Source organism: Oryctolagus cuniculus, chromosome 7 (assembly GCF_964237555.1).
Source record: "Oryctolagus cuniculus chromosome 7, mOryCun1.1, whole genome shotgun sequence".
Lineage (NCBI taxonomy): Eukaryota > Metazoa > Chordata > Mammalia > Lagomorpha > Leporidae > Oryctolagus > Oryctolagus cuniculus.
In genome coordinates, this window is record NC_091438.1 from 144,718,395 (window position 1) to 144,735,078 (window position 16,684).

The 16,684-nt window shown below is 50.2% G+C and overlaps 1 protein-coding gene across 3 annotated transcripts in view; it reads right to left on the minus strand.

Moving 5' to 3' along the window:
- Positions 1-503: 503 nt before the first annotated feature.
- ARID1A (AT-rich interaction domain 1A) overlaps positions 504-16,684 on the minus strand; it is a 90,848-nt gene continuing 74,667 nt past the window's right edge. For 2 of the 3 annotated variants that reach the window (XM_008265899.4, XM_051856816.2), the window contains exons 9-20: positions 15,595-15,740; positions 15,386-15,495; positions 13,028-13,237; positions 10,073-10,280; positions 8,816-8,948; positions 8,463-8,638; positions 7,971-8,121; positions 7,744-7,878; positions 7,567-7,663; positions 6,259-7,150; positions 5,785-5,915; positions 504-3,570 (exon numbers count right to left, since the gene is read on the minus strand). In XM_008265899.4, the coding sequence (XP_008264121.3) occupies positions 1,837-3,570; positions 5,785-5,915; positions 6,259-7,150; positions 7,567-7,663; positions 7,744-7,878; positions 7,971-8,121; positions 8,463-8,638; positions 8,816-8,948; positions 10,073-10,280; positions 13,028-13,237; positions 15,386-15,495; positions 15,595-15,740 (4,123 nt within the window). In that variant the 3' untranslated portion in view covers positions 504-1,836. The remainder of the gene's footprint in view (positions 3,571-5,784; positions 5,916-6,258; positions 7,151-7,566; positions 7,664-7,743; positions 7,879-7,970; positions 8,122-8,462; positions 8,639-8,815; positions 8,949-10,072; positions 10,281-13,027; positions 13,238-15,385; positions 15,496-15,594; positions 15,741-16,684) is intronic. The other variant, XM_051856814.2, reaches the window with a different exon arrangement.

Sequence of the window (16,684 nt, forward strand, 5' to 3'; positions counted from 1 at the left end):
GAAGACAGGGCATTTTAACCCGTGCATGTTCAGATTAAACTTCCAGGTGGGGATGACGAGGCAGCTGACGCGCTCCAGTCTGCAGTCAGGAGCAAGAGCCAGTTTGGGGACCCGCAAGTGATTAAGCTGGAGGCTGCCCGCACATAAAGGTTGTCTTGTTGTTTTCTAAGAAACTTCTAAGAAAACGGAGATGGCCTCTCTGCCAACCACTTCCAAAAGTTTTTTTGTTGTTTTTTAAGACTATCGTCAATTCCTAATTAAACTCATTTTACTTCGAAGAGCTAATACGTTCTCATGCCCAGAATTTCCACCTGCAAACCAAGCTGCCTTAGAACTTTCCTCTCCCGAGACTGACACTGCTGGAGCTGTGACAGCGTCCAGGAGCCCACGTTTGGGAGAGCACAATAAAGCTGGTTTCAAGAACAAGACAAGCTCAGCCCCCCACCCTCGCGCCCAAGCCCAAGTTTTTAAACTGCTTGACAATAAAAAGCCTCACAAAAGTCTTACCAAGATTTAATGTACATTTATTCTTAACACGTGGAACATATAGTATAAAGATTTCATACTGAATAAATGATATTCATTAAGCCAAAAAAGGAAAAAAAGGAGGAATTTACATCAAGTTTTAGCTACATTGTTGAAATACAAATATGCAGATTTTATCACTGAAAAAATCTCAATTGTGTTTCTTCATCAGGAACTTCAACTGAACCTAGAACTTTTTCACACCTCGATTAGAAAGAAAACAAAACAAAACAAAAACCCAGAAAATAATAAACTATAAGTTGATTGGCTGCTGAGACAGCAAGGACTTTTTACAGAGACCTGTACAGCATCGCGCCAAGAAGGGCGATGTCTGGCAAGAGATTAAATAGCTGTGTCTCGCTTTGTGCAGGTCACCAACTTGTTAACTCGTCATACTAGAAAGGGGCAGCCGGGAGGGGACCAACCTGTGGGGATCCAAGGGTATGTGCAATGTACAACGTCATATATATACACACGTGGCAGCGTGGCCGCTGCAGCTAAAGGTTAAAACCAGTTCTAAGAGGTGATCTCGGGGTTATTCATACAATCGAGGAGGAGAGAAAGAGGTCAGGGTGTTGTAGGTTCACACATGATACTTTGGGGGAAAAGCCTTTTTTTTTTTTTCTCCTCAACGTTTAACTAAAAACATTTTTAAAAACTACAGCTTGCTGCTGACCCAGCGTTTCTCTCGTTTCCGTGTGAGACATTATTATTACAGTATGTTTACAGTATCAGGTGTACAGTACAGTACATGAAAGGGTCTACACTCTACTGCACAGGCCTCTCCAGTGAACAGTCTGTCCACAACTGCCAGCTTCTCGGCTCCTGCAAGATTGTGAATGTACAACAATAAACCACACAGTTCAGCAGTCACCTTTTTTGTCCTTCAGAGTTTTTTTTGTATTTTTTTCCTTTTTTTTTTAACCATTAAAAACAGTTATGAAATGTGGCATCCCGTTGATGCAAGGACCGGGAAAGCCAGTTTTATTTTATTTTTTTCCCCAAACTCACTGTAAACAACAGTAACTTTGGTTAAAATAAAAAAAGTCTTCTATGTAGGCAGAGCTTTGTCTTTTCAAATAGGGTGGGGTCCTGAGGGGTTTAAGGTGAGGGCAAGGAACAGAAAGGTGGGGGTGGGGGGCAGGGGAGGAGGAGGTAAGAGAACAGGAGAGACTTTTTTCCCCAGGGAGAAGCTGGACAGCACAGGGTAAACTGGATTCTGAGGTGGTTTTGCATAAATAAAGGGCAACAGTCAGTTTCTAAGTTTTCCACACACGCACACACACACAGGGGGGAGGTGTCCCACGGCTGTCATGACTGGCCAATCAGAAACAGTACATCACAAATGACCTGTGAAACCAGTGAGTTCATCAACGGTGACACCGAGATGTCCAACAGCCGTGACTCGTACAGCGTGAACTCCGAGTGGTTCTCATCAACCTTGGCCAGGGCGAGCAGCGCGCGGGCAGCCCGCCGCATCATGTCCACGCTCGTTGGCTCAAAGGGCGGGTTCTGCATGTGGAGGAGGCTGGCCTGGCTCTGCTGGAACTGGGTGGCAGCGAGGCTGTCCTCCAGGAAGCCCAGGAGGTTGCCGATGCTGCCCTTCTGCACGGCGATGGCGCGGGCTGCCAGGCTGTCCCCCTGCGCCAGGTTGGCCAGCAGTACCACGGCCATCTCCCGGCACACCGGGTTCTTTCGGTCACTGAGGAAGCGCACCATGGTGCTATACAATTTCTCCAGGCGGCTGAAGGGGGGTGTGGCCAGGATCAGGTCCACATTGTTGTCCTGGATGCTGAGTTTGCTGAGGGTTTCCAAGACCAGTCTCTGGGGGGAGAGGACGGCATTGGGGCCCAGGGTGGAGAAGGGGTCCTGGGCTTCAGCTGAAGGGCAAACTGCCCAGTGCAGGAGTCCGTCCAGGACAGGCAGGCAAATGCTCTCGGGGTATGGGGAGAGGTCCAACTGCCCCGAGATGTTGGCGAGTGTGACCAAGGTGTTTTCCCGGAGCATCTCCAAGCAGTCCCACCACCACTCCACTTTGTTACAGCTCACCCCTTGGTCCTGTTCCTCCTCCTTCTCGTAAGTTAGTGGTGCCTGCTTCCGTTCTGGGTGCTTGTGGTGCAGCAGGATCAGCTTGCCCAGGATGAGCAGCAGCCCTGGGTGTTTAGACATCTCAAAGTCGTTGCCTGGCACAAACGACAGGCTTCGGATAGTATTGGAGACACAGACGCAGCGCTTGGCAAGGGAATCCTGCCAGTCGAGAAGGGTGCACAGTGGGGTCTCATCCTTACTGTGGGGCTCGTCCTCTAGGATCTTGATGTTCCGGTGGCTCTGTGCTGGGCTAATGCCGAATGGAAACTTGCTGCTTTCCTTGGTGGCCTCTGCACTCTTGGCTCCCTCCTCGGTCAGCGTGCTGGACCGTGTGGACAGCATGTCATCCATAGTAGCTGTGATCCGTTTCTCGGGGGGGCCATCAGGTGGGGGCCCCTCCTGTTCTGCTGTCCCAGGCGTACCCTCTACTGTTGTGACATGTTTCCGGGGCGCCGCAGGGCAGGGGGCATGAGGCCGTGAAGGCAGCAGCTCCGTCTTGCTCTCAAAGTGGGTCTGAATGTGCTCGGTGGTGTCCCCCCCGCCGATCCGCCAGTGGAGCAGGCCGCTGTCAAACTCCTGCACGCGCCCAAGCTTGTCTGAGCAGTCCACCACAAACGGGTCGTTCTTCTGTGCGACCTTCACCGGAAGTCTGTCAAACTTGCTCATCAGCTTCTCCTCGTTATTCTCCGAGGCCGGCCTGTCCTTGCCTGAAAAGGCCAGCTCCTCATCATTTTCAGCAACTTCCTCCTCGTCTTCCTCCTCTAGTTTAGGACCTAGAAGTTCTTCGTCGTCCTCGTCCCCCTCCATGGGGGCTGGACTAGACACCTTGCTGAATCTCCCAGGGTCCAGTAGTGTTCTCTGTCCTGGGTCACCCACCTCATACTCCTTTAAAATGCCAAAGATCTCGATCAGGCATCGTCGGAAATATTCCACAAGGAGCTCTAGTAACCCTGGGAGCTAGAAGAGAAAGAACAGGAAGTAAATTAAGGGAGAACAATGTCCTACAAAGAGAATCCTTGACGTGAGACACCCCCTGACGCGGCTTCCCCTCCCCTTTCCTTTGAGGTCATGTGACTATCACGGGGAGGGCAGAGCTGCTCCCTTCCCGAGGCTTTCCACAGCGCAGGCTGTTTATCTTAGTCCCCCAGGCCTCCCGCCCACACCACCTGCACACTCGCCTGCCTCCAGTGGCAGGGAAACGCCAGCCAGCAGCACCGCACCTCACCCGCCAGAGCCTCCCGTCTCTGTCTCTGTTTCCCAACCACTCTTTTGCTTTTCTTCATCAGGCTGGTTTTCCTACTCAATGGACACCACAACTGTCTTTCCTGTGACACTCGCCACAGGCCACTACCAAGTTGAGCCCAAGCTACACAGCACAGAGGGATGATCTCCTTCAACAGGAGCTAAGAGAAGAGAGTGCAGTGTGGACAGACGTATGTACGCTCCTCTCCAAACTCCCCGACGTTCCAGGAGGTACACCTCCATGAACCTTGCAGTGGGATAAGGCTTCAGCTCTAAACGCTGGTCTGAGCCAATGCTAAGGAGACCCAAATTCCAGCTTGGATCTTTTATACAGGCCATACACCTCTAAAAGAAAACATTAATCTCCAGTCAAATTACTCTTTGGCTGCAGCAGAGTGGAAAAAAATACAGGCTTTTGGATCAGAAAGATCTAAGTTTGAAATCTGTTTTTTCCAGGAACTAGCTAGCTGTATGAAATGATCAATATTCCTAAAAGTTTACAAGGGTTGCTCTGAGGTCGAATGGAATATGTTAAACGCCTGGCACATGGAAATTGCTCCATCAGAATTGTTCCTTTACTTTCTCATGGGGAGCGATATCATACAATGAGAATCAAGTCAGGCTTTGGAATCGGAAGTATCCCACTGGGCAGGATGAGACTGAGTTCATTTACTATTTACTACATGGCCTGCTCTGAGGATGACACGAAACAAATTATTAATGGTCTGCCAAAAAGTGAGGGCACAGTAAGCAGTCACCACCAGTAACAATGCCCCATCAGCTCCCTGATCAACAAGATGGTAGGTACTAAAGACTATCAAAACAAAGAGTAGGATGGTGCAGCACAAACTCTTCCCAGCTACTGGGAAAACTCAAGGTGCACGTGCTGGTCTGCAGAATCAAATGTGCAAGCACCTTTCAGAAACGGACAAAAGCATGGGGTGTGGGAGGAAGTGGGCAGCAGCTGGGCACAGTGGTTATGCTCCATCTGGGATGCCCACACCCACAGCCCACAGTGAAGTGCCTGGTTTGAGTCCCAACTCTGCTTCCCATCCAGCTTCCTGCGACTGCACCCTGGGAGGCAGCAGGGATGGCTTAAGTACTTGGGTTCCTGCTACCCACAGGGGAGGCTCGGATGGAGGCTCCAGGTCTCCCAGCTTCAGCCTGGCCCAGCCCCGGCTATTGTGGAATCTGGGGAATGAATCAGCAGATAGATGACGTCTATCTGTCTTTGTCCCTCTGCTTTTCAAGTAAAATGAAAGCAAAGATGATCATTTAAAACAAGCAGCTCCTAAAAAACAAACAAACAAACAAAGGGCCGGCGCTGCGGCTCACTAGGCTAATCCTCTGCCCGAGGTGCCGGTTCTGTCCCGGTTGCTCCTCTTCCAGTCCAGCTCTCTGCTGTGGCCCGGGAGTGCAGTGGAGGATGGCCCAAGTCCTTGGGCCCTGCACCCCATGGGAGACCAGGGGGAGGCACCTGACTCCTGGCTTCGGATAGGCGCAGCGCGCCAGCCGCAATGCACTGGCTGTGTGGCTACTTGGGGGGATGAACCAACGGAAGGAACACCTTTCTCTCTGTCTCTCTCCTGGCATCAACAAAGACCTCTTCTGCTCAAGAGGAGAAGCGAGAGAGGGAAAAGCAGGGAAATTGCTCTGCTCAGTTCTGCTCAGGTCTAGAAAATATGGCATCCTCACCAACATCAAGTTTTTCTTTAACCAATACCAGTAATTGTCTCTTACATAGAATACACAAATTGTTACTGCTCTCAATGTCCTGAGCCAGTGTCCAGTGGCAAGAGAAACAGCAGCATACCAGCAAGAAGATGGCTGAGAGAGGCAGGCCACATGGGCTGGCATCTGCTTCATCCCCGTACCATTTAGTATTAACCTGTGTGAAGAGGACCTTGGGCCCTTGCAATCTGTACTCACCTGGCTGAGATTGAAGGTCATGATGCTGTTGTCGTCATACAGAAGGATGTTAATGGTGTCTAATGCCCACGTGCTCTCTGCCAGGAGCCCAGACTTGAGGGACATCATTACCCGCCATGCCTCCGGGGTTCCTGAAATAAACCTCTGTGTCGTCCATCCACCAAGCCCAGGTTGGCTGGAGGCAACCCCAGGGCTGCCCCATCAGTCAGGCTACTCTGGAGACATACGAGGTGGAAGGTGGTTCACCCAGAGATGACACACACCTGCCTCTCACAGCGTCTAAGCTCCCTGGGGCATCGCTGCATGGCAAGGCCTTGAACCTGGCATCAGCTTAGTTCTTCCTTACCCCAAGTTCTGTGGTTTTTAGTCAACACTGGACCAGATACAACCTTATCCAGAATATGAGGCTTGCAGAAACAACGGACAAGGTGGGAAGGGGCAGATTAAGCAACCCAGGCAGGGAGTTCTCCTTACCAATGTCTTTCATTGTGAGCCGCCTTCGCTGCTTCAACACAGGCTGTGTGGCTTCAACAGAGCCAGGTGGGAACGTGATGTCCCGCCGAATCAGGGGGGGCTGCACAGGGGCAGGTGCTATGTGCGAGGCAGGCACTGGTGGACCTGCCTTCTGCATTTTCATCCCAGAGTGCAGGAACGGAGACTTGCTGGGAGAGGTGCGGTTCTCCATTGGCCGAGGCAGGGGGGCGGGACTGGATACCTGAGGAATGTGATTCTGCATGCTTGGCGGGGGCTGGTAGTTAGACGGTGGGGGCCTTGTCATGGGAGGCACGGGGGCAGAGGGACCATATGGGGGCTGGCGTGTGCCATGGGAAGGCCACGGGCCTTCGTGGTTGGCCCTCTGATCCGTGTGCAGCATTTCATCTGTTCGGTTCACACCATGATACGTGGGGCCCTGGGGGGCAGAGCCCGTGCTCTGCCTGTTGGCATAATTATAGGTCATGTCATTACGCCCCTGCCACATGGTGCCTTGCTGAGCAACCTCAGCTGATGCCTGTATGGGACCGCCCATCATTTGTGGTGGCATGTTCTGCTGGGCACTGGAGCCAGGGGGTGCAGAGACACGGTCTCGGCCAAATTGGAATGGAAATTGGTTCTGGGGACCGCCTGTTGGTCGGCGCTCAGTAGCAGCGGTGGCAGTGGCAGGATAGGCATTGCCGTACTGGTTGTACACATCTTGCTGAGGGGAAGGCTGGGCAGCTTGCTGCTGGCTGGCAGACTGGGCCTGGGCTGGGGGCAACTGCTGCTGCTGAGGCTGCCCCTGCCCAGTGCTGTACGGCACACTGTACATTTCCCCTTCATGCCGCTTGGCAGGAGGGCCGTATGTGCCATCCATTGGCCGCTTATAATTCTAAAAGAGATAAGCAGAGGGAAAGTTAATACTCTGCCCCCAGAGACACAAAACCCACAGATGCTAGGATGCTACACCTGGACACTCGGCTTATATCTGTCGCTTCAGAAGAGAGCACTCAAGACTCCAAGAGAACAAGGAATCACTTTTACAAAGCATCTTCTTAAGTTGTTTCTCAAAGAAACCACCACTCTTTCTTCCTCGCTAGTCTCCAAGTTAAAAAACGTGCAAAACTTCAAAAATCAAAATCAAGTCCCTTTCTAGCCCTTTTGGAGGACTGGGGGGACCAGACTGAGGACCCGGCTCTTCAGGCAGAACTGGCTAGTTGGGCGAGAGGACACCCAGCTACCCAAACCAGCTCTTAGACTTCCACAGGGTGGCTGTGAAGGGAACCCATTCCCAGCTTCCCTCCTCACCTGCTGCTGCTGCTGATACATTGTGGTCTGCTGGCTGGGGAAGGGGTTGCCGGAAGGGGTGCCTTGGGTGGAGAACTGATTGCCATAGGAATCATGTCTGCAGGAGAGAGACTGAGGATGAGGGCAGGCGAGGGCCGAGCCAGTGCCGCAGCCCCCCTCGCACCAGGCTGCACTCACCGTTGCTGCTGCTGCTGCTGCTGTGGAGGGTAGCGGCTGGGAGAGTACATCCCCGAGTCTGGGGTGGAAGGCATAAGATTCGGCTGGGGGCCCCCCGTGCCCATGCTTCCCTCAGGCCCGAGTCCAGGCTCCGTCCTGGACAAAATTAGAGCAGTGGTTTGAGTTCGAGGGCATCATGGCTGGAGCAGTGGGTGCCAGGGCGGGACAAGAGCAGTGGCCATGCTTACCTCACTCTGTCATAAGGACCTCCATAGGGATAGTGCTGTCGTGGTCCCATCGCCACATTTCCCAGCCCAGGGCCGGCAGTCCGGCTGTAGGGGTCACCCATCCCACCGTTGGGGCCCTGCCCTGAGGACATGAAGGGATCATTCCCTGGAGCTGAATGCAGAAAGGAAGGCAGTGAGCAAAGGGAGAGGCCAGCAGGCTGACCAATCAATCCATACTGGGCTGGCTCCAAAGACCCAGGCCCTCTTCTTGCTCTCATTCTTTCCTGACAGGTTCAAACACAACTCTACAGAGACCCAATCAGCAAAAACCTTGTACTAATTTTTAAGGGGTAACAAGGTGAGCCCAGGGAGGGGGAAACAAGGAAGGAGATAGCGATGAAGAAGGGTGGTTAGGTCAGGAAACGCTGTCTCAGAGCACAGCTCAATGAGAACCTGGAGCCAGCCTCCAGATAAGCCCCCACCACAGGCACACAGGCAACAGCAGCTGGTCACCTTTCCTCATGCTGCCATAAGGATCCTTATTTGGCTCGTAGGACATGCGCCCCATCATGTCAGAGGTATTCATACTGGGCTGGTACCCAGGGTTTGGAGTCATGGAATTCCGCTTCTGGAATGTGGGGTCACTTCCATCAGGAAAGGCATCCTGGATCCCAACTGAATTGCTCCTGCTCCAGAATGAGAAAAACCAATGATACCCCAAACAATCTAATTTCTCCAGCGTACCACAGACATGCAGGAGTCAGCTGGCTGGGCAGGCAGGGCAGGGAACTATCTGCAGGCTGCAAAGGAGTTCCACTGCCCCTGCCCCAGGGTCCCCCAAACCATCTGCCCTGCTCCTGGCTTACCTCATGCCTGGCAAGGGGGGGATCTGGCTGTGTGGTGTGGATGCTGGAGTTGGTGGCTTCAGGTCTCCTCCTTCTGCCATAGAACTGCTGGTGGACTGGGGCGTCTGTGGCCCCTGCATAGACCCTGACCCCGCTGTGGACAGAGACACAGGTGAGGCGTTTTCTTACCAGGAAGTGCTCAGTTCTCACAGAAGCACAGTAATGCCCCAGGAGTGCTCTGGGAAAGATTTTCCCAAGGCTTTAAAGCCTCCCTCACCCTTCTCAGTAGGGGATCTGCAAGGCCAGGTCATAGAGAAGGGAACTGGAGGGTTTTGTTGCTCCTTGCGTTTGTTGTACATTTGGAGAAGAGTGATGTATCCATGACATCACCGCTCCACTGACTCCTTGAGTCAAGGCTGCTTTCCTGACTTTTCCAAGGATCTTGTCTGTAAACCTATTAAACACTGTAACTCTGGTGTACACAAGCTTCCAGTCACAGCCTGCACAATCCTGGGAGGGCAGGGTTCACCTTGCCCCAAACCTATGTTGCACTTTAGGAGTCTAGGGGCTTCTACTCTCAAGCCTCCAGCACAGTGTCATCCCTCAGGTTCAAACGTTCCTCTAAGCTGATGAGCACAGAACTACCAGTAATTACTGTCTCCATTAGTTACCATTCCAGGCACATGTCCCACTGCTGAGACCTCCCTCAGCGGATGAGTCATCTCAGGCACTTGTCACACCCCCAGGTCAGCACCAGGGTACATGTGTTCACACCCACCTTCCAGGGTCTTGGCCCTTTTCCCTCCTCATGCATGCCTGGGCCCCAGCCTCCTCTCAGAAAGAAGGGTGGGCAGAGGCACTCCCATCAGCATTCCATTCACATCCCCTCCCCGCCCTTCCATCCCATTCATCACCTTCTCTGCTCCCTGGGGAATCCAGGGCTCTAGTCTGAGCTGCATTCTAAGGCACTGACATCAGTGGGCCACAGCTCCCCCAGATGGCCCTGCCTCACTATCTGTCAGTTTTTCTCCACTCTGCGGGTGTCTCTCCCACTCACTAGTTTACAAACACTTGGCAAAATGCCAGGTGTACAGCGAAAATTAAAACTTAAAAGGCTGCCGCAGCATACGTCCCAAAGGAATCACCCCTGCCCGCTCTCTAGTCTGCCAACCTGTTAAGCCCTGGCATCTCCTCTTCTACCCCGGAGACAAGCACCGGGAGTAAGTAGCCAGGGTACTAGGCCCTCATCCTTGGTAGGGCTGTTCCACTTGTCCTTACCAGGAGAGGGAGGCTGGATCTTAGGCTGGGACTTCTTCGAATCAGCAGCTGCGAAGATGTCTGGGGGAGGGTCTTCTCCCCGTTCAATCTTGCATTCAAAGGCATAGAGACACTGGATATACTGCTTTTTCAAGGAACTGGCAGCGCTGCTTGATGTGCCCACATTGAGGTTGGTTGCAAGTTCCCGCCATTTTTTGTTCTTGTTGACCTGTACAAGCAACCAGAAGACTTAGGGTGTATCATCAACCTAGTCTTTCCTGTTCCAAAGCTTCAAACCCCAGGACTCTCGTGGAACCAGAGGTCTTTTTTTTTTTTTTTTCTTCTTCAAAGATTTATTTATTTGAAAATCAGAGTCACAGAGGGAGAGGGAGAGGGAAAGGGAGATCTTCCATCCGCTCATTCATTCCCCAGATGGCCATAATGGCTAGGGCTGGGCCAGGTCAAAACCAGGAGCCAGGAGCTTCTTCCCAGACTCCCATGTGGGTAGCATGGGCCCAAGCACCCCAACGATCTCTTGTTTTTCCAGGCCATTAGCAGGAAGCTGGATCAGAAGTGGAACAGCAGAGACACAAACCAGCGCCCACATGGGATGCTAGCATTGCTGGTGACAGCTTTAGTTTTACACCACAGCACCAGCCTTACAATCAGAGTTCTGAGGTAACTGCAAAAGTTCATCCTTTTCGGTGGGTCACCCATAACAAGTGCTATGCTCAGTCTGTGCTGGCTTCACTCTACCCTCAGTATATTCCACTGCAACTATCACACAATGAATATTCAAAACAGAGCGAACTGCACATGACTACTAGAACAGAAGCATAGTCAGTCTTTGCTTTATAAAGGGCACTGCTGAAAACAGCATGCAGACCACAGTCAGACCCCAATCCCATTTCAAATGCACTAATGAAAACCTAACATTTTATAAAATGGAGATTCGTGGTAGTATCAGTGACCACCCTGCTTGACTTACTTCGTTAAACTGGGGATGCTGACACCTGATCCTCAGGATGGGGCTCTCTGCCGATTTGATGTTCTTGTACTAACTGCTCCCCTGCATCTCAGGGACATGTACCTACAGACTCCTTTCCTTCACCCCTTTTCTCGGTCACTGTCCTGACCGTCCAGACATTCAGGGACTTACGACTTCTTTTTGTAATTCCACACCCACCAGCCTACAGTTCTGCCTCCTTTCCTCAGCTTCTGGATACAACGACTAAAGACCATTCCCCAGATGCTTCCTACAGTCAGTCTTTCTGCTTCAACTGGGCAGGTCTGTTCCTTCGAGGATTCCTGTACTTATTCCCCTACCATATACAGCCTGTCCCTCAAAGGCAGGCGAGCAATGGCTTTCCAGTCTAGAGCCACCAAGGAAGCTCAATAGATTGTGAGACTCCTTGATCTGGAACCCGTGATACAGAGACAAAAGTTTAAGGGAGAAGTATGGAGGGGAACAACCTAGACAGAGGGCAGGTAGCTAGGAGTACTTCCTAGAAGAGGGTGTAGAGATGGCCTTGCTATATCCCAGTCTCTCCATCTCCATGCATCTGGTCCAGTCTCCTGGAATGAACCTATAAACCCTACTAATCCTTCAGAAAAACTCAGGACTCATCTCCTGTCTTCTCACAACTTTCACTAACTTAAAATACTACTCTTTCTCCTGACTTCTCATCATCATTGAACTTTAAAAAAGTTCAATTATATCTGAGTATGTACATCCTTTTGTAAACTAGAAGATAGGGCCTAGGCTTTGGGGATTTCCTTTGTACTTCACATCTTAGGTTCAGTGAATCCAGAGACCCACTGGATCAGAAGCCAAAGCCAACAGGATGCCCCCACGCCACACAGGCAGGAGAAGCCTGACTGTGAGAGCTTAATGTCAGGGAGAAGTACAGAAATAAGCTCAGGTCACATCAGAAGCCTCAGCGGCTTTGCTTCCCACGCCAGTTAAGTGGCGGTGTGCACGTGTCTTGTTTGGTTTTGTTTTCCTTTGTGGGGGAGGGGAATAAAGCCTGAAGGGAGAAAGAATTCATAACTGACTGCTGGTTGGCTTCATTCCAATCACTTTCTTTTCTGCTGGTGACAGCTGTTTTCCTCCTCTGATTTAGGAGGTTTGGAGTAAGTCTCTCCCTGCCACACCTCCCCCTAAGCTCAGCCACAAACTGATCTAAGAGCAGGCTTCTGGTATGGTAACTAGTGAATAGTCTAACAAGGCACAGCATGCTGTCAGGGCGGACTCACCTGTGTGCTTCCTGGGCTGAGTCTAAAATGAAGCCGTAAGGTATCAGGGTAGGGACAAGCCTCGGGGTGGCAAGCGGTTCAGAGGCTACCATTCACACACGTCTCCCATAGTGGGTGACGAAACACACAACTGCCTACTAATTCACAGACTATTTCTGTTTAGTAGCTCCTGAAATCCTATCCGCACTGGGAAGCTTCCTGGAGTGAGGGGTCAGCAGCTTCTCCAGATGCTCCTGTACCTTCTTGCAGATGCAGTCATGTGGCAGAAGTCCTGCTGAAACCTGTGTATGTATTATTTCTAACAGCCTAGCAGGGCGCGCACTGTCCCCACTTTACAAGTGAGAAAAGTAAGGCTCAGAGTGGCTTACACAACGTTATTCAGGCCACACATGTTGCGAAATGGCTAAGACAGGACTTAAAACCAGGCCACATCTCTCTAAACCCTCCCTGCACTTGCTACATCAATCTGCCTTCTGTGGAACCACAACTTGCCCTATGTATCCCAGTGGGATCCTAGATGCATGAAAAACTGAATGCTAACAGCTCATACCACCAAGAAGTGTCAGTCTTTGCCACATCTTCTGGAAACCCTGTGTTTCCTGTGACTCAGACAGCAGGAGAGGAATGTCCCTGTGGGATGCACAGTGTCATGGGAGGCTAACGAGTACCTGGAGGGAAGGCGCTTAAAACTACAAGGAAGGCCAAACGTCAGGCACTCACCTGAGTCAATCCACCAATCTCCTTCACAGACACATAGAGGCGATAGAGGTCCAGAGGTTTCCTACCCACAGCAGGCAGATTTGTCATGCCCATGGCCTTCTCCTCCGTGAAAGCCAGATAACGGTCTACCCACATCTTCCTCTCAGGCTCACCACCCAGCTCATATAATTTGGTGATTTTCTCATTGGTTGTAGTAGAAGAACTGGATTTCTGGAAGGGACAGGTCAAAAGTCATGGACTGTTTGGATTCAAAGCCCACGCTAAGGGATTCAGAAGTCTCCTGATTAGGGCAGAGGTAAAGCTTCTTACTTTAGGGTGATCACTTGACCCTGTAAGTGGGAGCTCCATCTTTCTATAAAGGACACAGACTGTGTGCTACATACTGGGAGCTGTGCTAGATTCATTTATTTATTAGGTGGCATAATTTATCCCACTTAAAAAGGAGATTTATTTACTTTGAAAGGCAGAGAGTCGGGGTGGGGGGTGGGGGTTTGGGGGAGGGATCTTCTATCCACTGGTTCAATTCCCAAATAGCTGCAACAGCCAGGGCCAGGAACTCGATCCTGGTTTACCACATGGTAGGCAAAGGCCCAAGCACTTGAAATACCATCCACTGCCTTCGCAGGAGCATTAGCAGGGAGCTAGATTGGAAGTGGAGCACCCAGGAGTTGAACCAGTACTCCGATATGGAATGCTGTATTGCAAGCAGCGACTCAACACCGTCCCCATTTATCCCCATTTTAAAGACAGGGAAGTAGGCACAAGGCAGCAATGACTAATACCTGACAGATTTTAAGTGGTAAGGCTGAGTTTCAAATTCTTGTCCAACACACATCAATGCCAGTACTACTCCCATTACCACTACCAGAAGCCTGGACACACTCAGGCACTGTTTAGAGAGCTTCCGAAACTGAACAATCTTGAGACAACAGGATGAACTAAATGAAGAGAAACTCTTGTACTTCTCAAAAAAGGACAGGGGTTAAACAGCTGCTTACAATGTCAGCATCCCAAATGAGCGCCAGTTCAAGTACCAGCTGCTTCATTTTCAATCCAGCTCCCTGCTAATGAGCCTGGGAAGTCAACGGAAGATGTCCCAAGCACATGGGTCCTTGTCATCCACACAGGAGACCCAGATGAAGTTCCTGGCTCTTGACTTGGCCTGGCCTAGCCCCAGCTGTTGTAGCCATTTGGGGAGTGAGCCAGCAGATGGAAAGATCTCTTTCTACCCTGGCCGGCGCCATGGCTCACTAGGCTAATCCTCCGCCTTGCGGCGCCGGCACAGCGGGTTCTAGTCCCGGTCAGGGCGCCGGATTCTGTCCCGGTTGCCCCTCTTCCAGTCCAGCTCTCTGCTGTGGCCAGGGAGTGCAGTGGAGGATGGCCCAAGTTCTTGGGCCCCGCACCCCATGGGAGACCAGGATAAGTACCTGGCTCCTGCCATTGGATCAGTGCGGTGCGCCAGCCGCAGCGCGCTGGCCACGGCGGCCATTGGAGGGTGAACCAATGGCAAAAAGGAAGACCTTCCTCTCTGTCTCTCTCTCTCTCTCTCACTGTCCACTCCGTCTGTCAAAAAATAAAAAAAAAAGAAAAAAAAAAAAAAAAGATCTCTTTCTACGCTTCTCTCTGTAATCAAAAAAAAAAAAAAAAAAAAAAAAAGATAGGTCTCCTACTTGCTTGAAAGGCTTTGGGCATTATTTTGTTCAAGACAGGAAGATGGCCAAAAAGGGTTGGAAGCCAGAGGGGAAGAGCCACAGGAGGTAGCAGGTGTCTTTTACTTTCCCTACTGACGCAGATAGGGAAAGTGATGGTATGCACAAAGACAGAAACGTTTGAGATGATCTGAGCACCGAGCATGTACCAAGGCTGCCATACAGTCTGACAGAGAACACACTATGACCAACCCATGGGGAGGCCGAGGACCTCAGCGTCATCTCCCCCTTTATAGAACACAGGCCACTAACCATTCCTGCTGCTGTGAGTAAGGTCCAGAAAGAGGACAGGAACTAACTGTCCATGGTGCATACCGTCTATCAATGTTCCAGTAAGTACAGAAGGCAGTCAGTTTCACAGAGGGCACCAGCCAAACAATTCAGAGACTTCTACACAGCAGTGTCTTACAGTGTTACAGAGGTATGAGAATCAACGCTATTTACTTCACAATTCTTTGAGCTAACTCAAACCTAATTCAATGAGCTATTATTCTGGGCCCCTTCATGATAAGAAGAGGCAACTGCGGGGTTTTCAGATTACTTAGTGATGTCCTAACAGGCTAGACTCATCACTCTCTTTTCTTTTCCCTTCCTATCACTGAAAAAGAATAGGATCCAAAGTTGAAAGGAGTCACGACAAACTCGATACCTTGGATTTGGACTCTGTCTTGGGTGTCCCATCTGCCTTGTTGTTCATTTTGGTCGCAGGAGTTAACTTGACATCCCCAAGGCCCATCATCTCTGGGCTGGCTGCCATCCCTATAAAAGAGAGGACATAATTCGCATGTCCAATACATTAGTTAGCATGTGACGATCACTCTTGAAACATTCTCTAGGGTGAGCAAGGCAAGAACATACCTGCTGAATTGTTGGCCATGGTTCCACCCATGGGGTATGGGGGTCCCTGAGGGTTGATCATGCCAGCCATACTATTAATCCCTTGTCCATAGGGAGGTCCAGTTCCCATCATGCCCCCCTGATTCATATTGGGGTAGCCTGGTGGCCTAAGGAAGAAGAGGGAAAGTGAGAGATAGGTTACAAACATGAAGCTTTCAGATTGGGATTTGAGCTAATTAAAATTAAGGCTGTATGACCATCTAGTTAGGCTTAAAAGGAAAAAGCATATGGGTCTTCCCCCAAATAGAACTATGTAACAGTTAGATATTCTCATTTTCTACTTCCCACAAGAGTCTAAGAAGGGTTGAACTCTATAAATCACCCCCTCAAGTTGTATTTCCTTTTAACAGCCTAAATGAAATGCTCAATTGTACCAAGCCTTAATCAAATTGGACCCCTGGACAAAGCATCTGGAGATGGCTTTACAATCTTTCTTGATGGTCATAACACAAACTTTGCACTTCATCACTGTGAAGGTCTACCAAACCCACTTCTTTAGTCAACTGCTCTGTTTTATTGTGGTTTATCAATACGGCAATGAGATTCATTTTAAGAGTCATGGGCACTAACAATAGGGTGGTATAAGGAGTTGTATCTTGAATAACAGTGAAATCATATTCACAGAAGTCTGAGACTGATGAAGAGATAACTCTTCAAGTCGCTGGACCTCACACAGGAGCCTCCTGCACTTCAATACCAGTCAATGCACAGGACCATCAACAACCACAATACTACCATTCTTCCATTCTTCACACCAGATTCAAATCATGTTTATCACTAACCATCCTTTTAGAAACCAAAAAATTAGACTGACAGAAGTGAATCCACCTCCCCTGAAGACTTACTTTGCTAATCAACATAATCTGTTTATAGTTCTTTACATATAGTATAAAGTCCTTTATATACATATTTGGTCATGTGAAATTTGATATCAATATAAGATGCTTAAGAACCAATAATTCTGTTGTTTTTTTTTTTTAAACACTATAATCTAATAAAACCTAGTCTCTAAAGAGCTCTTGATATGTTTCTACCTGTTACATGTGCATAC